General features: G+C 32.8%; 2 protein-coding genes across 2 annotated transcripts in view; one reads left to right on the forward strand and one right to left on the reverse strand.

Annotated features, from left to right (window-relative positions):
- LOC129786570 (nuclear pore complex protein Nup88) overlaps positions 1 to 25020 on the reverse strand; it is an 850897-nt gene that overhangs the window by 634116 nt on the left and 191761 nt on the right. The gene's annotated exons all lie outside the window — the stretch shown is intronic.
- Positions 673 to 23065, forward strand: LOC129786587 (calcitonin gene-related peptide type 1 receptor-like). The gene is made up of 12 exons (XM_055821700.1): positions 673 to 1162; positions 1664 to 1883; positions 8821 to 9191; positions 11727 to 11871; positions 11982 to 12072; positions 16454 to 16545; positions 16638 to 16764; positions 19629 to 19730; positions 20614 to 20732; positions 20828 to 20901; positions 21024 to 21238; positions 22706 to 23065. The coding sequence occupies exons 3-12, from the start codon at positions 9017 to 9019 to the stop codon at positions 22862 to 22864; spliced, it is 1299 nt and encodes a 432-aa protein (XP_055677675.1). The 5' UTR covers positions 673 to 1162; positions 1664 to 1883; positions 8821 to 9016; the 3' UTR covers positions 22865 to 23065.

Consider the following 25020-nt stretch of genomic DNA (forward strand, 5'->3'; position numbering starts at 1 on the left):
TGAAAACGAGAAGAATGAAGAATGAAAAGAACCTTTTCAAGTCAAATGTTTGAAGTGTGACCACAAGTCTACAAGAAAGCTGGAAAAGCTTGAGAAGATTTGGACAAATATTGAGATACTTTCTGTTTATTTTTCGGGTTCTTTCGGATTGTGAATTACCCAAAATTATAGCCCAAAAAATTATTTAACTTCTGTATACAAATAAAAGGGACTTTTTATATAAAAAAAAATATAGTCGAAACTTTTGAAAGCTTTCGAATAGATTAGAACGCCAAAAATGTTTTAGAAAATTTTCCTGCGTGCTTTCCCCTTGAACTTGAAATGTAGCGACCGAGAAAAGTAAAAAAAAAAAGAAGATTTCTGCGAGTGTTTGAATTCAAAGTCATCACACTGCGAGCGTACACAGAAAATGACCACAATTCTGCGCAATGACAAAGCTCCAAGAGACGGCATATAAATAGGGCAAAAATTGTTGATTTCCAATCAACCCTATGTACACACACAGGAAATTTTATGCCATCAGGAGAGACAAACATTGAGAGGATTCTCCGTTGTGCGGGGAGTCCATTGAGAAAATTCTCCCACATGCTCCATCAACTTTGGTGGTAGTATGCGATACATACCGAAAATCAAAGTTTCTGCCGGTTGTGCTCCAAAGCTGCGTTGAGAGTCAGTCTTCAATTGGCACGCGACGGAATAGCACAACTTGCTTGTACTACACCCACACGATACAACCTCCTCTTGCCTACCGCACAGTGTACCAAATAATCCCTCAAAGACATCACACCACACAAGAATAAGAAAATATTTATTAGTACCACAAAAAAAATACCGCAATAGTATTAAAAAAAAATTTAATTTCCCTCCACCCAGACGCGTGTTTATTTTTCTCAAGTTCTTTCACATCACTCTCACTTCATGTGGCAGGCTGTAGAAAAAATTTTGATTCGTGATTTCTATGGTTCTTTTTTAATATTCCATCTTCACACTCATTTGATATAAACAGGAAGTTACACCACGGCGTGATCGTGCAAGACATTTGGGAGCATAAAGTATGATCACAAAATTCACGCGTGGATGAGGCAATCAAGGAGAAAAATTAATTGTTGGTGCTGAGTCTGTGAAGGCACTCCTGTGTGCAAAGTTAATGTGGCATTAGAAGGTTTTCGCATATAAAAAGAAGATTATTTGTGCGTTGTAATTGATGGTCGTGGTCATAAATTGCAGCATCACACAATAAGTGAAATATTATCGTGAGAGAGATTCCTTAATTCCATTGATTCGCCTTACTCTGTGTGATCATCTAATTCCACCCAAAGTGACACTAATAGCCTTCTATATTGGCGCATTGTGTTCTAATTAATGCGATTAATGCCATATAACTATCGCGCAACGGCTCAAAGAAGTCAAAACATTAAGAAGAAAAAATTTATATATCATTCTCTTCTATACTAATTGTTCTTTGGGTGGAAAACATAAAAAGGAAAATCCATCGATAAAATATGCTTTACGGCAATCAAGGAATTAATTTTCTCATCCACAAAATCCATACACCTCCACAGAGTGATTACTCCTAATTGGATGAATTTATCGTTGACCGATAGAATTTCCTCATTGCTCTCGAGGAAAACTAGAGTGAAAAATTTTAATTGATTTTCAATAGGTACGCAGGTTAATTGGAAAAGGATAAAATTTCCTCAATGTCGTGTTAGATTAAATAACGAACTTTCAGGAGAGCTTTCGAAAGTTACCTAAGTATATAGGTTTAATATTATATATAATTTTTTACACCTCCAAAAATTTTCGCACGCGTGAACGTTTAATTAGTTAAAGCTCAATTACACCAAAAAGGTGAAATTTTTAAGCAGCAACATCTGAAGAAGGTGAGTTGGGAACTTTTTTATCGCTTTTATCTCACCGACCAAAAAAAATACAGACATGTGCAAAAAAAGCCGGAGCTTTTGACTTGTCTGGGCCTCTACAAACAATATTTTCTTTCGCATAAAAGAAGGTATTTTAGATAAATTTTTCTTGTTTATCTTGAGAAAATTTGTTGTAATTAACAAAATGGTTTGTTCGCACCTTTTTTAATCAAGAACAATAATTACGTCGTATAATTTGTGTTAAAGTAAACTCTGTTTATTCGTTTTTATTTCAAAACTCCATCTTCATAAGTGGCGATAAAATTCTCCAATGACTTGTCTGAAGCAATTTTTATCCATTACATAAAAATACATACCACAACGCGTACATCGAATGAAGCAATAATCTTCCAATATAAATATATTAGAGAAATTATTTCAATAAAAATTTCAACATTTTTCCACATTTATTTATCTGACTCACTCCCTTCTTCTTCTTCTTTGCTCTAATACGTTTTTATAGCCACTTTAGTATTCATTTATTGAAGCAAAAACATTATTTTTAGTGATACGCACCTTCGCTATAGGCCCACACACATATGATCCAGAGTATGATGCAGCAGCACAAAAAAATAACACAGAGAAAAAGGAAGAGGGTGATTTGAGAAAGAAGAAGAAAAAATACACTGTGCGTAAAATTACTTCATGAAATAAAGCAATAAAATAAAATACGAGTACCTCGCATAAGTGTTAAATTAAGCACACACTGAGGGACCCAATATGATGGGTTTTAGTTGGTATATTTCTTCAAGCGATTTACCCAAACTATACGGGGCTTATTGCTCGTTTGGCAATGCAAACATGTAAATATTTGGATTGAAAAAAATAGAAGAAGATTACTAATATGAGGGAATTCAATATTGGGCCACATAACTAGCAACAAAATTTGTACCTTTTTCCTCCTCCATGAAAAATAAAAGACTTTCAGCTCTTAAACACTCTTCAAGTTCTTCTTCTTCAGCTTTGTCTCTCTCCCTCTCCCTCTTTTACTAAGCAGACGTGCTTTTTGCCCATTTGATTTCAATATTTCTAAATATAATGAAATAAAGAAGGAGAAGAATATTCTGTAGCGTGTAGCAATGTGTTGCAAAAATTCACCCATCTGGTATTCAGAGGTTTTATTTTTTCGTGGGAACTTTTACTCAATTTGTCTGACTCAATCTTCTCTAACTCAGTGAACTTTTATTTTCACATTTTGACCTTCAGCAAACAGTTGGACAGGACGCGCACTTCACCTCACGCTTCATTTCGCCCGATATTGGTTGTGGAATGCTTTTCTCACCTGAATTTCCAACCATACTACGAAATTCCATTCAAACAGCATAGGGACACGGTGGGTGGTGTCGTTTGATCTCCATCCGCCCCAAAAAATTCTCTTACATCAGTCTGAGGGGCTTCTAAGTTTATTTGGAATTTCAAATATTCCTATTTTATTTATTTCATAATTTTCAGTCGTTTTTAACTTGTTTTTCTTTGTATCGATCGATAATTCACTGCATTCTATGTGCTAGAAACAAAGGGCTTCAGAGGTTCAAATCAGGTATGTAACTAGGGTGGGTTGTCAAGTTCAAAAGTTCAGGAAGTCCACGCTTTTCTTTAGAGGTCAAAAGAAATTATTTCGACACTAAAATTCATTAAAGTCATTAAACGAGGAATAATGTTAAAAAAAAAATTATGATAAAGTTAAAGGGAAATAAAACATAAGAAAGTAATTGAAAAATGCTTGAAAAGAAGTATCTCAAGTTTAAAAATAAATGTCAAACGTATAAAAAGTAACGTCAGATAAAAAATTATATGTACGGGAGGACGGGGTAATTTGGCCACTTTGGCGGCTTTTGGGATATATCAAGCAAGTATGGTAGTATGAAGAAAACCAAATAACTCTATTTTGTAGGAAATTTTCCGGCCTACAACTTCCCCAACACTTTTCTCTATCTCGATGAGAAATGGGTGAATTTTCCATTCTCCTGGACCCAAATTACCCCGAGCACGGGTAATTTGGACACTTTGGCGCACAAATTGTTAAATATTAAAATTTTTGGACAATAACAAATTTTTATTTTTTCGATTATTTTATTGGCAGATAGGATATTTATCTAAGATTCGTTTCCAGTAATTTGCCAGATAAAAATATTTAACAGAGCCTCAAACTTTATCATTTTCTGAACCATAAACGAGCATGAACTTAAAAAGGCCATTTTTCAAATTATCCTAAATTTCTTTTTCTAGCTAAAATTTTTCATCCTATTTTGCTTATAATCTTTAAGAAACCACTAAAAGGCACAACCACAATGAATATCTTGAACGTGCGTCGGAAAATAGTGCCGGAAAAACTCAAGTGGCCAAATTACCCCACTCCAATTTTCCGGATAAAACCATTTCCACAGGAAAATCTGTTTGTGATATCGGAAAATGGATGTCACTATCGTGTTTATGAGGGATCAATGACCCTTAATGGCTTAAAAGTTAATTTTTAAGTCTTAAAAATTTTTCGAAAATTACGAATTCCCAAAATGCCAAAAGCACTTGAAAAAGTGAAAAAATGATTTTTCTTAAACAAAAGAAAATCCAATGATCGAGTTTTCCTCAAACTTGGTACGATTGAATATTTCTATGGGGAGTATAAACTGTAGAGAAATGGATTTTCTAGCATTTACCATTCCTGAGATATTGCCATAAATGACTTTGCCAAAGTGGCCAAATTACCCCGTCTTCCCCTAACAAAAAAAGCGCCAGATGTTAAAAAAAAGAAAAATCAAAAATTAAGAATAAAACGTCAAACGTAGTATAAAAGAAACATTAAAAATATCTCACTGTCTTTCCATATTCTTTTTCATTTAATATTATTAACAATCAAGCGCTTAAAGCTCTAATGTGATAAGACCGTTACACAAGAATTTCTTTACTTAAATTGTAAACGATTTTTTTAAACACTTCCTACGTGTTCTTAGTCATTCGTTAAGCATGATTAAAGCATTTCCATTCATTTTACACTAACTATACATAAGAAAGTTAGATATTAGATATTAGATATTAAAGTTGTCTCGGATGTTTTCACACCATCAAAAGCATCAGTTATAATCATTAGAATAAGCAAAAGTAGTGTAAAAAACTAAGAAAAAAAACTTAAGCAATAAAAGTGGTAGAATTAGTAAAAGAAATTCTAAGAATTTCAATGAAACTTTTTCTAAAAAAAAACTTAATATTAATTTAATTTTAAATTGAATGCTACAGGTAGCACAGTTTTCTTTTCAGTAAAGTAACTAAAAGCTGTCTAATATAGTCAACAATGGAGCCAGGTAATTGCCTCCACTCTGTCTGCAACAACATTGTAGCATCCTCAGCTTCCTCTATTAGAGCTATACATTAATTTCTACCTCATCACTTATCAGCCCCTTTATTTGCCTTTTTGCAAATCGATGAAAAATTCACTGGGTGCGAGAGAAACCTTCACGAGCAGTGAATAAATGGTTCTTCTTCTTTTATACCTTCAACATACTCTACCTCATATATTTTCAATTTTGTACTTGCAATTTCCTTTTGTTTTTCTTTTATCATGTAACCTAAGGCAAAGAAAAAGGTAAAATACACAAAATAATTTGACATAATAAATTGCAGTGTGTGTGAGCTAAATTATTTGGGCAAATGGTCCTTTAAACTGTATGCAAGAGGCCAAAAGGAAAACGATAAAAAAGAGAGCACCACCAACTGTGCGTTGTGAGAGGGAATTTTCAACATAATATATTTTAATAATAATAAGACAATATTTACTCTTTGGGATGAAGAAGTAAATATTTTCCTTTTGCAAATTCTGACGAGGTGCGCCCCCAAACATTAGGAAGGTAGTGGTGCTGTGCCAAAAATGTCTGTGAGACAAATTCTCATTATTTTTACGATATATTATTTTCTCTCGTTTCTCCTCTCTCTTTCTTTAAGAAAAACCTCCGGGGCTACTTCCCACCCCCTCTTCCACCATCATCGAAAGTCTTTGGGTATTTTTAGTTAATCGCGTATAGGATGTTCATTTCCTGACCAAGAGAGAAAAAAATGTGAAATGGAACGGCAAACATGGGGAGCATTTAGTTGAAATTATTTCAAAAAAATTCCGCTAATTGCGAAAAAAAAATTAAAATGATCTTTAGGTGAAAAGCATATGCTCTCATTTGCTTCATATTTTTCTTTCTTTTCTTCCTCCTCATTACTGTACTCCCGCAGATTGACACAATCATACTTCCTGAGTCAGAGTCTTTCTTTCTTATTGTTTCAATTTAAAACACATGATAATCAACATCCGCTCATATAAATTCAAAGTGTTTGGATTTGTCGCCTCCAAATAAATACACGCCGGCTTCTTCACACTACAATTCAATATACATAATTTCAACATATATATACAATATACAAATCCACTCACTGATAATTCGGGCTCTCTATTTTGGAAGTCTCTGATGGAGAAAATCTAAATCACCACCACTACAAAATTATCTCATGTTTGCATTCCAAAATTACACTATATTATACAATTCTGTCTCGAAAATAGTGACGCAATGAATTGTTTGTGTTATCTATACATGGAAAGTTTTATCGATAGAGTAAATATTTTAAATTCATAAATTACTCTTATGCAAGAAAAGAATCTCCTTTCACTCAATAAAATAATGAATTTAATTTTAAAAAATGTCTTTATAATAAATTTTGTATAAATAAAAAGTTCTTACGACTGTTCTGATTTATTCTGACTATGAAAATTTTAAATTCCGTTTTAAAATTTGCTTCTAGAAGCATTTCCTCTTTAAAATAACGGAATTAATTAGAGAAATTTAAATATTTTTGTCATAAACCCTTTGCGATTCAATCTACACTGAGAGAAATTCTTCTCCACTTCACGCTCATCGCATACAAGTCTAAAGAAGTTTAGAGTTTAGGCTTCGTTAGATAGACGAGAAACTCGTGTGGTACATAGCGACGAGCTTGTATGTTTTACAAAAAAATATTTTTTATTTAAACTTTTAATAGCTTTCTTTTAAAAAATAAAAAAAAAATCTTTTCTTATTACTCGTTATTGGAAAATTTTTCGCGATGCCACACTATGAAAAATCTTTTAAAATTTTGACAAATTGTTTCTTTTTTTAATCGTTTTTTATATAAAAAACTTTTTCCAGGGCTCTTTAAAGATTTTTTGAATGTTTTCTGGTACAACAAACAAATCCTTTTGCTTTTCTATTAATGAATGATATTAAAGAAGTTTAGAGTTGAGGCTTCATTAGATGGATGAGAAAACTTTTTTAAACTTTTAATAGCTTTCTTTTAAATCATGGGGATGGAACTTGTTAAAAATCTTTTTTTCTTCTTATAATTCGTTGTTGTAAGATTTTTGGTATTCTGTAAAAAAAATCTTAAAAGATGATGAAAGATTGTTTCTTTTTTAAATGATTTTTTTAAAAGAAAAAAAATTTCAGGATTCTTTGAAGAATTTTTTGAATGTTTTCTCATACAACAACTCCTTGTTTTTTTTTTTTATTAAAGAATAACAATAAAACTATTTGAATACATCAACTTCCATAATCTTACAACAATTTTAAAGTTCTTAGATAGAAAAAAAAAGATTTTTGACTAAATTAACCTGCAGGGTCAGAAAAAGAACTTTAAGAATATTTATCAAGAATTCAGAGTTTTAAAAGAATATTTGAATATAAAAGAATGACGTAAAAACTCAGCCCTTCCGCATGAAAAACCTCTGTGTTAGGCCTTTCTTAATTTTCGATTTTCTTCTTTTTGTTTTCTACTTTACTTTAATTTTTTTTCTCGATTTCTTTTCTTAAATCAAAGTCTTTTATTTAATCTTTGTTGCTTTTTTCTTCATCTTTAGTAACTCTTCTTCTTTAGTAGAACTTACTTGTTTTTTAGTGAATTTTAAGGGCCTTATTCAGCGATCAAGAAACCTTTGAAATCTTTGAATTTTGTACTGAAATTTCATTTTTTCGTTAAATGGAAACAAACTCCAAAAAACTTTATTCACACTTCCCAAGATGAGAAGAAAGTTCGAATAAAGTCTTTGCACATTAATTTTTCTCAGTGTATCTCACCTCAATGTTTTTTTTTTCATACAATCTCTGTGCTTCATTTTAGTTGAATTATTCATTATACTTCTCACTATCCTATCAAGGATCCTTATTCAGTGTGATTAATTGCGTATTTACATGTTTCACTCCATACATTGGAACAACACTCAAAAGCATTTTCCTCACACTCAACGACGAAAAACCACCCTCATTAGGCTTTCCATGGTGATTTCGCATGAAAAGAAGAAGCCAAAGGAAAACCCTAAACATATAGAGAGGTACACGATAGCAGAAATACATACACATACATGGACTTAATGGTTTCTATTTCCAATTGCTTTTCTATTTGGGTTCCATGGAGAAATCTATATGGGGCTATGGGGGTGCTAAATGGGAATTTATTTGAGATTCTTTCCTTTTGCCGAGCACTTCAATGTTTGGAGGATATATTTATTTAAAAAGGACAAAACAATACCAAACATTCTATTTTCCTGCGTATTTTATGGATAAACAAGAAAATGTTAAAATGAACTGTTTTCTATTTGTTTTTCCTGTACATATATATGTATGTATGTAAAGCCAAATAGACGATTTGAGAGGAAAATTTACGCTTTTTCCAATTAAGTATTTTGAGCAGCAGAAGAGGAAAAATCAATATCTGTTTGCGACGAGAAACAATCAATTTTGCAGCTTCAAAAAAAAGCTCATTTGTGAAAGCTTCGTAGGAAAAAAGGAACAAAATGCACCGAAATGAATAATTTCGATGCATTTTGCACATAAAGTGCGAGCATGAGGAGAGCTTTAACTCAATTTTAACAGCATAAAATCTGTTTCAGTACCCGACAAATGGTTGGCGCCAACGGGGAGAAAAGATGCAAAATTCGAGTGGAATAATTCATAGAATGTCAAAGCAAATAGCTCCTTTTGCGTAATCATTCTGGCGCGGATGGGAATTTGATTGAGCCCCATTTGGTGGAATTGAGAAAGTGCAAAAAGGACGAAGATATACAAATTTTTTGCGTAGACAGAGAAATGGGAATGGCGACAACGTCCAGAATTGATGAGAGAGACCTCCAACCACTGGGTAATGAAGATTTCAACGATGTCCGCACAACACGCACGGATGAAGTGAAATCTCTCCTTACGCGCCTCTATTATGAATGCATGACAGGCGGCAGGAATGCTACGGAGTATGAAAATAAATCAGGTAATTTTCTATTGTTGGTACATCTCATTTTAGCTAACTCTAGGGGAGGTTGAGTGAATCCTGAAAGTCTCTCGCATGAAAATATAAACGAGCTTGTTGGTTGCATCATTTGTGTGAGAGCTTTAGAGAAAAAGTTTCTTCTTCCTTTTTTTTTTTAGATGAAAGTTTTAACAAGATGAAAGGGTACTCAACTATACGTCATATAGTTTGACCAATTCCCAGCCACATGAAACTTTCACTAGGATATCCATCTAACAGTGACAATGTACATACCTCCTTTACAGAAAGCTCCATGTGCGAGAGCATTGAGAATAAAGCTAGAAACATATTGCATTCTAGTTGAAAATTCTCAGTATAAAAAAAGCAATAAAATGTATAACATGAGAGATAAAATGTGAATCATTTTGAACATGCTAAAAAGTTTTTCAAGCAAAAATATTTTCCATGAAATATTATTTTATTGTGTGTACTATTTTGAACATGCAATATGCATCTCAATCTTTGACAGCATTTCTTTAGCAACAACAAGTCAGAAAAGTTCATGAAAATACGGTATGATTGCAACTTTTTCGCAAAGCACAGAGGGAAAAGGTGAAGTAGCAAAAGCTAAAAAACGAAAAAACTTTTATGCTAACTCTTCTCTAGATGCAATTTACATAGAGATGATAAAAGTTACTCAAACTTACGTACAGAGAGACCATTATTGATGATAACATTCAAGTAAATTTTACTTTAATCAATTTATGTTGTAATTAAAGTTTAGTAGAGGAGATATGTATATTTGTTAAACTTTATGGACTTTGCATATAGGAGAAAGTTCAGCAGAATGGTGTTAAATTTATTTTCAGAAATGTGAGCTTTGGAAAAGTTCTCAAAATATATTTTTTTTAAATATGTAGAATTTTGTAGGAAAGAATTTTATGCACAATACATATGTTAAAGTTCCTTGGCTATTCGTTTTAAAATTATTATTATGGTATTGCCAAGGGGTGTTTATTTCAATAAAATTATTTGAATCCTTGGAAATATTCGCGATTACTTAATAAAATATTCGGATAATTTGCTAAAGAATTCAAAATATTGGTTTTTAGTCACAAAATGGCTCAGATTGAGAAGCTGAAGTTTGAAAAATATTTAATGAAGCTTTAAAAGGACTGAGTGGTAAATTTAACGCGAAACGTGGTAAATTCAACCTTAATAAAAAGACTAAATTCAAGCATAAAAATATTTCTTTTTCAGTCCTATAAAATCAGAGATTACAGATTAAAAGCTTAAAAAATATTAAATTCATGCCTAGAAAGGTCAAAAAATAGGTACCTATAGTAAATTCAAGCCGAAAAATAGTAAATTCAACCAAAAACGTAGTAATTTCAAGCCTAAAAAAGAAGAGTTCAATCTAAAAAAGTTTTAATTTTTTTTTATTAAAGTTAAAAAAGGACTAAATTGAATCCTAAAACATATAAATTCAAGCCGAAAAGTGTTAAATTTTTTTTCGGTTTCACATTTGTCGTTTTTATAAATTAAAATATTTAGATCTTTGTAAATATTCGAACGATTCGCCATAATAGCTAAAATATTCGTCAGATAGACACCCCTTGGGTATTGCCAACGATTCAAGAAAAAAGGTGGAAAGTGACGGAAAATGTATGAATTTTCTGGTTCAGTTTGTTAAATTTTAAGACGTATTTTTTAATTTCAATTAACTGTTAATTTTAGAATACTTATTTTTGTTACAAATCAAAGCTATATTCATGTTAAAAATATTAGATAAAACTGTTTTCCAAATACGTGCTGGAAACGTTTTTTTTCTTAATTTTCATAAATCTTTGACAACACTCAAAAGTAATTTTAGAATAAAATTTGTTTACAGCTAGAGGGCTGAACCTATGTATTGTGCATAAGACTCTTATTCAATTTATTGACCCTTTGTTGCATAATATCCTTTTTATGAAGATTTTCCTAATTTTTAAAGCTCAAACTTTGCTCAAAGTTTACTCAATGTCCCTTTAGGCATGTCCTTAAAATTTTGCACACAATACTATGTATATTTATTCAACTTGAAGAGAATCTATTCACACACTTTATGAAATTTAATCGTTGAAATATTGCTGTGTAATGACGATGAAAAGTGGCACAAGTTGTATGACGAGCCATCTTAATTCTATTACCTCAATAATTCTATCAGGAAAGTTCCTTTAGCATCACTTCATCACTGTCACCCTCGGCTCCACAAATAACTTTTCCTTCTTGTGATAAATGTTGATAAGAATATCACGTCAGATTCAATTGTCATCAAAAGAGAGTTCAATTGAATTACAATTAATTAATACAGAGAGAGTGGCGCGATTTTTTTCAACCCCCGTCTCTTTTGTTTTACCCCCTATATTTACAAAAGTTATGAATTTCAGCGGGAAAAGCTCGGAAAAGCAGTTGGGAAGTATGGGAGAGATGAAAATTCATTATAGGGTTCCTCCCTCTGCTGATATAGAAAGAATGTGTCGGAATCAATGAATTTATTAACTTTTCATATGCCAGGCAACAATCCATCGAATGGACATGAATGCCCAAGGACTTTTGATGGGTACTTGTGCTGGCCTCGAACACCAGCTGGTTCCACCGTCTCGCAACACTGTCCGGATTTCGTAACTGGCTTTGACAGCTCTCGTATGGCCTATAAAACGTGAGGAAGACGCAATTTCCTAATCTAAAATACACATAATTTGAAAGCTCTGAGGGAGCTTTTTTTTATTCACCCTATAAATTCTTGTATTATGTACATTATATTTTCAGGTGCTTGACGAACGGTTCGTGGTTTTCACATCCTGAAACTGGGGCTGTTTGGTCCAATTACACCACATGCGTGGACATTGAGGATTTTGAGGTAAAACTCAACTATCCCTCGTGAAATTTATTTGGTTTGGTTGGGGTTGTTGTATCCCCCTTCTACCCAGTTATTCAATTCTTTGACCCATACTTGCTTTGATATTTTGTCCCCCCTTTAACACACACACACACACACTACCCGCATTTTATACACCCCCTGGCTATTAGCACAACATAAAATTTTATAATAAAATGGATAAAAGGTGCAGACATGGTCTGAGAGTGGTTGGAGAGAAAGCAACATGTGTCAGAGTTAATGTGAAAGTGAATTTATGTTGTGTGCGTGGTTATATGTTGAAAAAAAAAATCCAACCCCTGTGCTTTATTTAAAAATAAATATACCACGAGAATTTCATAGACTATAAGCACACAATATTTACTACATGGGAAAACATTCCCCAGAAGCTCTAGCTCTAGCAAAAAAAGCAGGAAAATCTTCTCACCCGGATGAAAAATCAAAAAAAATGTTTTTCAGGTGGTTCGGAGGAAAAAATCTATGTTAGATATATAGAGCAACAGATGGGGTAGAAACCCACAAAAAAAATACCAATACAGGGTGCAGAAAAGCAATGCGATATTTTACGATATGTATTCAACATAGATAATATATAACTGTCTATGTATATACATAGCATATGCCTCTTGGAAATTATTAACATGACAGGCATGGAAGATTGATCCGAAGGAGTAATAAAAATTGTTTATGAACCTTGGAAATCAGGAAAAAGGATATTCAATTTCCTTTCATTGCCCACATTGAGACAAGAGAGGGACATTGGGCAGTCATGACATCCGAGGTTTCCCCTCATCGGGGCAGTTTTGTGCATGAATTTCCCATTCCCACATTCAATAAATCGATTTCCATTGAGAATTCCTTCCATTTTGCCTTTTTTTTCACCACATCCCTTCGTTCCATGTCAATACGATTTTATTTTTATTTTCAAGTATGTTATTTTTACATTACTACACTGAAAGATTCCTCAATGTTATCCTCTTCTTTCCCATGGCGATGTGACGATGAAAAAAAAATCTATTTCCCATGAGAATCAATATTCTTTAAATTTCATACCTCTCACTTGCAAAAGAAAAGTTGTGGTTTTATGTATGAAAAGAATCTGAAAGGATATCAATGAGGATTTCCTTTTATTCTTATGCTATTCCTGCATATCGAGATTAATAACTTTAGGATGCTTTCTATGGGGGTTTTAAGGAAGAAATAACGCCAAGGATTATTAATGATCAACACTCACAAAAATCTTTGTCCACAAAATAGTGATTCTTTGTGATCTAAAATCATATCAGAATGAGCATTTGGGAGCTATATTTATCATTTCTTTTGTGATAATTGAACTCTCATCATTCAAGTTTTAATAAAATTCTTACAAAAATGTCAAAAAAAGAGTCTAAATCAATAATTTTACCTTCAACAGATTTTTTTTGTTAAATTAAAAAAAAATTCAACAGAAAGTTTCTCTAAATCGGAAAAGAAAATTAAAGTTAAACTGATAGTAATGATTTTCCGGGTTTTTCGTCGGTTAAATGGGGTTTCTCACCCATAAAAACTCACGTTTTCCAGAGCTTTCGGCTCCGTTCGGAGTCTTCTTCAGTTATTAGATGGAATTTATTTACAAACATTTTCTACAAAAATGGATGAGAAACCCCATTTAACCGACAAAAATCCGGAAAATCATGATTAAATTAAGTTGATATGAATATGTAATTGAGAGTACACTGCTGAATAAAGCTCACATTCCATAAAAATTGTCACAAGAAAACCATAATTCCATAAGTTGAAACTCACAGTGAATTTATTATGTTGAAAATGCATCAAAGAGAATACAAAGTTTTCAAATGTTCAAAGTACTCAGTTCATTGACAAATATGGTGCAATTAAGCTATAAAATTCGTATAAAATTCAACACTTAAATATTAAATTTATACTTATAGTGCAGAGGTTTCAGTAGCTGTTTAAGTTCAAGAGAACTGCGCAATATGTGAAAGCCAACTTTACTATCTGAAAATTGAAAGAAAATTCTTTAATTTTGTACTTTTAATTCTTCTAATTGAAGAATTAATTACCTGAATGAAAGTATAAAGTGTAATATTGTACATTCCAGCTGCCTTTAGGCCATACGTTTTCTGCATCACCCCCAGAAGGATAAGAAATGATTTTTGATCTGTCACGCTCAAATTGTACCAATTTATCATGTAAAGTGTCTCAGATAATCGATCAGTTTTTATTTTTACTACCTCCCCAAAAAGACATGGCAAAAATAGTTGAATCATTGAGCAAACTACAATAACGTGCCCAATTGGGTTGTTAGAGTCCACAGTAACGGCACAAAAGACAAATAGAAAGAGTATGGTGCTCGTAATAAATTGGACAAATGACAGAATACTAATTGCTTCATTGAATAAATCAATATTATCTACAAGATCACAGTATCGTTTGAGAACATTTTCAATAAAGTTCTTATTCACTTCCATTCGATTCTTATGAAGGGTTATATATTCATTTAAAATATCCAATGCAGCCATTATGTGCAGACCAAGAAAAATTAGGCTTGAATCAGCATAAACTGTACTTAAAATTGCAAACATTATAAGTATTAGTTGCAATAAGTGCATAACTTCTAAGTAATACTGATAATCCAGAGAAATAAAAGGGCATCGAAAAATCACGCCCTCATCTCCCATTAATGCATTTATCACACATAGAGCTAAACCGGATAATATGTATAACCAGAAAAATAGTCTGAAACGGAAAAGAAATATCTTTAAATAAAGTTTTCTCACCAAAATTGTATTAATAGCAACAAACTTAAATATATAAATCCAAATTCTATGAAATTGTAAAAGAATCTTCCGGATCATTTCGTTAATTTCCTCACTATTTGTACGTTCGTTGTACAAAGACTGAGCCCACATGAGGATTTGCAGAAAGTGATTTTCATATGAACAAACTGAGAGAGCTTTTAGAACAATTTGCAAAGCACCAATACACGTTACACAGGAAAATACCGAATTAGTCGTGAGTTTTCCCTCAAAATTAAGCATAATATTTGCCAATGAAAATGTAACCACGGATAAGTTTGAAAGAAGCATTGAGAAAATAACAAAACAATTCAATGGTGGTCCATTTGTAATGTTCAGCGTCATGAGAGATATTCCAAATTCAATTTGAGATTTAAACTTCAGAAAAAGCTCCAATTCAGATGGGGAGGGCATTTTCTTTTCACACAGAGGGAAACTTTACTCTTCAGAGCTTCGATTGTGACTAAAAAGTGTGACGTTGTTTTGCAATAAACTGTGGAAAAGAACTTTATACATTCCTTTGATATTCCTCCTCTATAATTTTGTACCCCACTGTTGAGCATTGTGTGAGAAATGGCACTTGTATTGCCACATGGATAGCATTTAGTTAATATTTTAGCATGAAAATTATTTTTAAAAAAATCGATCTTTTTCTCTATTAGTTGTTTTACTTTGTGCAAAAGGTATTATTGGCATTTCAAATATAATATTTTATTCAAAAATCTTTCAATATAGAGAACCTTCTTAATAAAGATTTCAAAGAATTCAACTTGAAATTCATTCAAATTAGATAAATAACGATTTTGTGGTCTATAACAAACATATTTGCCATGCAGAAGTACATACCTACAATCTACATAACATACTATATATCGATTAATTTGCAAAATATCAACAATATAAATATTTTTCACATTATGTGAAAAAATGTTTGGAAAGTCGAATTAAATATAAATAACATTCATTAACAGTTTGATTTTAATAATATTAAAATTTTAATTAATTTGTTTCTATATTTTGAATCATTATGTACGAAAAGGGCATAACTCTATTAAAGAAAATTTTATATAAATTGAGTAAAAATAAATCTTAAATTACAGATATTCTTTTAAAAGGATTTAAACCATAAAAAGACATTCTTAACCCTTTCATGACCGTATATCAGGTAAAAACGTTGAAACATTCGATCTTTTCAACATAATATTATGAATAATTTCAGTCATCAACTGAAACGTCTTTTATGACCTTTTTTCTTCTAAGATTCTTGCATTTTCAACTTAAAAAATATAGACTTCAATTTATTTAAAAGAAAATATCATGTTTTACGTTTGGATTAGCGTATCATAATTTAATAAGGAGTATAAAAAAATCGATAATGTTATGCCCTTTTCAAATTAAACAGTTCAGTTGCATAAAAAAAAAGAAATTCATTAACGAAAATATAAAAACTCAATATGGTTTGACTACAAAATTAAAATAATTAAATTAAATTAATTTGATAAATTCTCAGAAATTCAAAACTTTACTAATTATTGTCTCCTTCATTGCTTTTCTTTCTTTTTCAGTTCAGACAATTAGTGAACGATTTATACACAAGAGGCTACATAATTTCATTAATTACTCTCATCATTTCCCTCATAATATTCCTCAGTTTCAGGTAATTAATAAAGGAATTTTACTTAAATTAAATTCTTAGAAATAATATTGTACACCTTCGTTACGAATTTAATGTAAAAATTTAATTTGCAGATCATTACGTTGTACGAGGATTAAGATTCACATTCATTTATTCATATCGTTGGCCTTTACCTGTACAGCATGGATACTGTGGTACAAATTAATTGTGGAGAAACCTGACACAATTCGGGATAACACGGTAAGACCCTGTCCAAATGCACACAAAGAGTGTAACGGTCATATTTTTCCGTTTCATTTAAAATTAAAATTTCGAAATAAAAGTACCCAAATGGTAACAATGATACAGGGATATTTTTAGAACACTGTCTCACTTTGTGGGACAGCCGCATTTTTCCCCACCTTTTTTCCCTGGGATTTTTCCCAAAAAGAAGGAGTCTGTGTCAGTCTTCCTCTGTGAGCACAACCCGTGCTGGTGAAAAAGACAAATTGGCCACGAGGACGCCCCCCTGACCCGTTATGGGGCCCCAAGACGACGATCCGGCAAGTTATCCATGCCGGAAGACACAGAACATCCGACGGTGGACACTCCGTACCGTCCAGAGACGCCGCAACTGCGAGAAGCGCGACACAAATGCGCGGAGGACTTCAATCCATGGCTACGAGGGATTTATTCTGCGTGGGAGGCTAAGAGCTCCTTCGGGAGATACATTCCTCCGTCCAGATTCTTCCTCCCAAGCGAGGGCGAATGTGAGGACCAACGCGGGAGCAACTGTACGCATGCAGAGGCCCTGGAGATCCGCAAGAGATCCCCTTGAAGCGGGATTTGGCACCGTGAGTGATGACGACGCAACCGAGTAGCCCCAGAAGGATGAGAGCGACGTCCGGCTCCTGGAGGGCAACGCCACGGGTTAAAACTGTATGTATGTTCCCTTTTAAATGTTCCCTTCCCGTCCGACCCGAAGCACGGCGGGATTTAAATGTGAAAGGACGTTTAAAAATTAAGATGTAAAGTAAAGATTGCTTTGGGAGAAATTAAAATTTGATTTGATAAAAGTGATGATCAATTTAAAATTTGTTCTTTTAAATAAAAATCATAAAACCCAGCAATCCCTTGCTTTTTGATATTATAAGAGCTGGAATAGTCTTACCTTTGCCAACAGGGGGGACTCAATTAAAATTCTAATTCGGGGCTTGACACAAAATAACATTCTAATTGAGTTCACAGATTGTCAATTGAAATACACAGAATCATAATAAATTCATGCAATTTTCTTCTGTGCACGTAGGGAATCTTACCATCTGTGATGTACTCAAAGTCTCCCTCTCTCTCTGCTACAACATTACAGTGCAATACCATAAGCTCTATACACGGGAATATACTCATAACACTTTCCTTCCACTCTGTGTAGGAAATTTTATTTAGAGAAAAGGAAAATTGGCTCCATGACACTTTCATTAGAAGCATATAAACATAAAATGTATTGAAAGGTCATAATTTTTAGCTGTGTTTCTTTCAGACACAGCTTTTGTGTACCGAGCAAAATCGAAAGTCGTCAGATCGGGCTCAAACTTGGGATGAGCACGAATTAGGGTTCCCACATTCCAAAAAACGTATGCGCCAAAAAAAATTTTTTTCCGGCCGGCCGGATTATAAACTTAAATTGCAAGAGAACCGTAATAGATAGAGACTTGCGGTAAACGGCAAAGTTTAAATATCGACCTGAAGAAATCCGATTATGAGGTCAAATCCACCCCCCACCCCTCCGTCCGCCATTTTGAATAACCTCAAAATTTTGTTTTCGCTATATCTCAGCCCCTGTAATAGCTAAAAATCTGAAATTTTGGTATGTTGTAGGAGCCATCAAGGTCTTTCCAACGATACCTCATTTTCGAAAATCGGTCAAGCCGTTTAGTCAATATGGCCGCCACAATTTTTCATCGAAAATCGACCATAACTCGAAATCGGCTTGACCGATTTTGATCAACCCGGGGTCAAATGAAAGCTCTCAACAAACCCTACAACTCTCTAGAACATCCGAAGCTTCAAAAGTGACCGCTAGAGGGCCAAAAATCAAAAACAAAATTTTCGATGAGTTTTCGATGAATATCTCGAAAACGCCATTATCGATTTACTTCATTTTTTGATATATTATAGCTTACTATAACATCTATTTATAAAAAAAAAATTAAAAAAAAATTATGTCGCCATTTTGAAAATATTGAGTTTCAACTTTGACATGTCATATCTCGGGTTCTGCAAGTCCGATTTTGATCAACTCAAACGCAAATGAAAGGTTTCGTGAAACCCTACAAATGTCTAGAACATTGCAACTTCGAAAAATGACCGCGAGAGGCGCTAAAGTCAAAATCAAAATTTTTGAAAATTTCGAACTCGAATATTTCGAAAATGCTATTATCGATTTACTTCGTATTTTAATATATTATAGTTGAGGTTAAGACCTTTCCAACGATAGCTCAAACTCGAAAATCTATGGAGCCGTTCCCGAGATATGGCGTTTTAAAGATTTCTCGGGGGATGAATTTTCATCTTTTCTCGACTTTGCGCGTATTTAAATTAATTTACGCTCTAGTTTGTTCTCACAAAATTGGTACACTGAAAGAAACACAGCTCTCGTAAGCCTGGTCAGCTTACCAGTACATTTGTTCCTGCTGAGAAGTTTAACTTTTACTTACAATCAACACGGAGGGTAGTATTGAAAGCTTATGGGGTGAGGAGAGTAATTATAAAAAGCTCATAAAGCTTGAACACATGTAACTTTCCTCAGTGTTCAATAGAGTAGGACTTTAATTAAATTTTCGCACTTAATACCAATCGTAATTGCGAGCTTTTTAATTAACTCCGTTGTCATGTAAATTTTTCCCGCAAATTATATCATATGTGGGAAACTTTTTTTCCCACCTCTTTAGCATTTTAAAGCAATCGTGAAGAGATGCGTTATAAAATGTTTTTTAATCATTTTTTATTCGAATGCTTTAAAAAAAAATAAAAAAAATTCTCATATAATTTAATTTTGTAACCTTTATAAAGTTCAAATATATGGAGCTTCTTCTAATATAAAATTAAATAATTTCTTTTTATAGACCGGATGTGTTGCTCTGCACATAACTCTTCACTACTTTATGCTTGTCAACTACTTTTGGATGTTCTGCGAAGGCCTACACTTACATTTAGTTCTTGTTGTGGTGAGTACAAAGCATAGCTATTTTTAAAGTTCTGTGAAGCTTTGAAAGTTTACAAAAATCATTGGGAAATTCAATGAAGAACTCAATATAAAAAAAAAGAATATTCTTTGGCTTAAAAGGTCAAAAAGGAGAAAATTTCTCCGTCCGAAGCGTCAGAAAAAAAGAGATTTTTCAGCAAGAAAATCACAACATAAGCCTCAAAGATTTCGATGCGCTCTGCATCATCTTCAGTGAGTTATTTGGAAAATTGCAAAATACACTCGTGCCTTGGCATAAGATAGTCTAGGATGTACTGCTCTCGCGTATTGAAAATAATGAGTGTGAAGAGTATATCCTAAACTATCTTATGCCAAGGCACGACTGTAAAATTATAAAAGAATCACAGCTAAAAAGGCACAAATAATATTGTTGAGGGATGGTGGGTGGATGAAGTCCAAGAAAATATTAAGAATAAACTAATCGTCAATAACACAAAAATAAAAAAATAAGGTTTAGGTTTCAATGAGATAAAATGAGATAAATCCTTAGAAATTCCCCCTAGAACCAGAAAGAATATTTTTTCTTCTTACATCGTTTTTCATTTTACGTACTTTCTTACATTCTTATGTGAATCTTGTTTGCTATTCTCTACACTTTGAGTTGAATTAAAAGGATTATTTTTCTTTTATTCGAAGAATAAAGAATATTATTAATTTAATAGATGTAATTTTAGAATATTATACTGAATTTAATTGAGAAAGTCTTTTCTCACCCATAAATGACCCAGTTCTATGCTCTTCCTTTGTCAACGGCATCATAGATACTCCCACATGTTTTTCCTTTAATTTCTTTGTCAATTTTCTCTCATATATGTACCTACAACCTACATATATTTTTTTTCTAGGTATTTGTAAAGGATGCTGTGGCTATGCGGTGGTTTACGATAATTGGTTGGATCCTCCCAATTATCCTCGTGTCAGTTTACGCTGTAATTCGTGGACACAACCCAATAGCTTCAAAACAGTATGCAATCAGCACACAATATAATCACTTACATATACGAAGGAGTTTGGTGTCTCACGAGAAATCTCTCTCTATCTTATTTTCTTATTTCACAGATGTTGGATGGAGGATTCTGAGCTCATGTGGATACTCACAATTCCCGTTTGCATTTCATTAATTGCTTCCATGGGTAAGAAAAAAAAGAAGAAGGAACATCTCCCCACATCCTCTTCTTCCTTCATTTTGAATGTCTCTCAGACTAATTTGTCGTTCACATTTTTTCTTCTTCTTTCATTTCCTTCTGGAATATAGTTTTTCTGATTAATGTCGTCCGTGTTCTCCTCACAAAATTACATCCATGCTCAGCACAACCAGCACCATTGGGGCTAAGGAAGGCCGTTCGTGCCACCTTCATTCTTGTGCCACTTTTTGGTCTTCAACACATCCTCCTTCCATTCCGGCCAGACACTGGATCTCCACTAGAGAGATACTATCAAGTAGCTTCAGCAATACTCGTCAGTCTTCAGGTAAAAATGCCCCCAAATGGAGGATATGATTGCGGAGACTTGAAAAAAAAAAGAAACACCCTCAAAAAAAGCTCCATTAAATCACAATCAATGTCTCTGGAGAGTACTTAAAAAAAGACGAAGCTATACACACACACACATTTTGTGCGAAAAGTTCAAAACTTGAGGAAAACTTTCAAAAAGTCAATCATAACGCGTCCAGTTATTAGAGTTGGTATACCACAACGCGGATGGGTCAATTTATGCGTTGTAATTTAATTTGTGAGCAGAATTAGTAGGCAAAGTTGATTTTTTTATGATATTCATCAATATGAAAGATAAAAATGCTCATATCTGAAGTTCTATAAGACCTACAGAAATTTCTTGACTAGTTTTGGAAAGGTCTTGAAACAAGCTATAAGTTGACATATATATCAATAATTTTCAAGGTCACATCTAGAACAAAAATGGCGGATATTTGTTTGGCCAAAACATTTTTTTGCACTTTTTGTCCTCATGGAATGGTTCTACAGGTTTCTGATGTTCTAGAAAGTTGTAGAGATTTGCAAAACCTTTAATTTGATACCAAGTTGAGCCAAATCGGACAAGCGGTTCAAGAGATATGGCTCTTAGAACTTTTCAAATTCAAGAATTTTTCAAATGGCCATATCTTCTAAACGGCAACATAGATTTTCTTCATTTTCGGGCTGGTGAAATATATTAAGTCAGGCTACAACATATCAAAAATTCAAGGAAATCTAAGATGGGGATTCGGAGATATTGCCCCTTAAAGTTAGGCAATTTTTGTTTTTGATTTTAGCGTCTCTTGCGGCCCTTTTTAGAACTTGGAATGTTCTAGACAGTTAGGGCTTCTCAATACCTTTCATTTGATACCAAGATGGTCAAAATCGGTCAAGCCGTTCTTGAGTTATATCGAAAAAACACTTTTTGCTTTAGTCCGCCATATTTGCTAAACCGCTTGACCGATTTTCAAGTATGATTTGTTGATGAAAACGTCTTACTGAGCTCTACATCATACTAAAATTTCAGACCTCTAGCTATAAGGGAAGTGGTTGACGGTATTTCAAAATGGCGGACGGCGGCCATCTTAGATTTTGAAAATGCGAAAAAATGAAATTTTACACCCACATTTCTATAGAAAACTTCAAACCGGAAGTCTCTATCTGTTACCGTTCTCGAATTATAAGGCAAAGTTTGGACCAACGGAAGGCCGGCCGGCAGGCCGGCCGGATCAAAAATTTTCCACCACCATTTTCGTAATGTGGGATATCTAAAACGTGCTTATACTAAGTTTGAGCCCGATCTGAGGTGGGCGGTTTTTCCGATGATTACAATACTTGGTATGCCACGATTGTGGTATACCAACTAATATTCTTAAGCTCCTTTCACATTAAGTCCCCACCCCCACCACTTTTTTTTGTCTTATTTGCCAACATCTTCAATTTCTTTTTCACTCCCACTCAACAGGGATTCTGTGTTTCATGTTTGTTTTGCTTCATGAATCACGATGTCATATTTGCATTGTGGAACCTCCTGAGTCGCCTCTTTCCCAGCATCACACCAACCATGAGGTGGGAGAGCGTCAATGGGCCACAAGCTACACAGAGTCGTGATATTGTTGTGTAAAGAAGTATATATATTAATACCTTTATAGATTGAAATGTATATAGCGATGTATTGGCAGTTTTTTTTTCTAAATAATGTATTTTTTGGCAAAAAAAAAGAGAAAACAATAAAGTAGAGATTTTCAATGTTAAGCAGGTGAAAAAAAAGTTGTAATTGATGAGACTGTGTGCAAAATATATATTGTACTCGATGGAAAGCTTTTTTCACGACTTTTAGTAATTCATTCCATGAAAAGGCGTTTTTTCTTTCAATTTTGGACGTCTACATGGTGATAAAAATGATCTATTGATGTTTTATGAGAAAATATGAGAATTATTGAATGACACAAGCAACGGTAAGTACGTAGGACATAAAAAGCATAATTTTTATAGTGAAGTTGAGACTCAAAATAATTCAAATCAGTCTGATAGATTAAATTCACGTAAGATAAATAGAAAAAAAAACGAATTTATGAACAATTAAATTAAATTCACTAAAAAACTTTATTTTAATTTTTATCAGTATTTTTCCCATATCTCAATAAAAAAAATCACTGAGGCAGTTACATTAATGGATAAATGAATTGAATTTTTGCGTAAAAACGAAAATAATATGACAAAAAGAAGAAAATCAGTTCAATCATTAAAAATCGATTAGAATAATTGAATTTTTGACACTATAAAAGAGACTATGTGAGTAGTTTAGTTTCATTGTGGGTCTTATTGTGCTGACTTATTTATCGCAGAAAAATTGTGAAAATGTATAAAATATTGGCAATTGTTGGACTTATTTGTAGTGTTCTCATTGTGAACCTGGTAAGACTTGAAGGAGTTTAAGCAATTGGCTTTTAAGAAGCTTAAAAATTAGGATTTTTTTTAATAAAAAGCATCGCAATTAATTAACGTTATCGTCGATCATTTAATTAAACTGCTAAACTCGTAGAATAAATTAAAATTTGTTTTTTAAAACCTTTCAATTTTTTAATTGTACGTTTAGCACGCAAAGCCATTTGATGATTCGATGATACAAACACGAATGCTCCCTTTGCCAGATAGTAGCTCCATCATATTCTATTCTAGAATTCCACCAAATTACGATGCAGCTGGGGAAATTCCAAATTTTGGTAAAACTCTAATGTGCAAGTTTCATTAAAGTTTATACTGTATAGCTAATCCATGATTTTCAGACATGTTCACCGGAGTACCAGCATTTGCAGCCGATTCTATACAAGTATCACAGCCAACAATGACAGCTGATAAAAATTTGTAAAACTTATTAAAAGATTTTTCGTGAATAAAATGCATTAAATAAAAAGAAAATTTGTTTTTTTTTGGTGCATTTGCAAGAAATGAATGAATTGCTGGGATTTATTGCAATAGATGAACCTTTTGATCGTCCTAAACGTACATACATAATATATTTATTTCATACAGTATCCTAACGTAGAGTATCCTTTAAAATAGAAATAGGTCGTTTGATTAGGGGGAGGCAACAATAAACAGCTCTAATCACAGTTCTTAACCTTCTTGGAAAAATGTCATAAAAAAAGTTTTCCAATATTTCTTAAATACAAAAAAAAATCAAGAAAGAATGGATCATAAATTAGGGAAAGCTAATTATGTTCACAATTTAGGGAAAAATTATCAATGGAAAACTTCTGGAACAGAACCAAAGATTTATTGTCTGAGAGGAGATTAAAGAGAAACCCAATTCTGATCACAAAATTTGAAAAAAATTCTCAAGAAAAAGTTTCTGAAAGAAATTAGAAGAAATCCTTTTTAACCGAAATTCTTTTATTACATTTCTATTGGAATTCAGAATTCTAGAAATTTCAGGAGATATTTTTGAAATTTTTCTTTTTGGACGTAATTTCTTATCATCAAATATACATCTAGTTGATTGAAGTTTTATCATTTCTCTTGTTAAATATTCAGATCAATAAGAATAACAAACACAAAAAACTATCATAAAAATAGCATCAATAAGGTAGCAGATTTGTGAATGAAATTCATATTTTCGATACTTTATTATTTGATTAGTTACATAATCATTCAAGCTCTATTTACCTCAATGCGGTTATAAATATTTTATTAGTTACTTCGTTTTGACAATCTGTTAACTTGTATAAAATACTTTTAATATCATTTCTATATATCGTAATACTTTCGGTTTTTTTT

The sequence above is a fragment of the Lutzomyia longipalpis genome, chromosome 1 (genome assembly GCF_024334085.1).
Source record: "Lutzomyia longipalpis isolate SR_M1_2022 chromosome 1, ASM2433408v1".
Classification (NCBI taxonomy): Eukaryota; Metazoa; Arthropoda; class Insecta; order Diptera; family Psychodidae; genus Lutzomyia; species Lutzomyia longipalpis.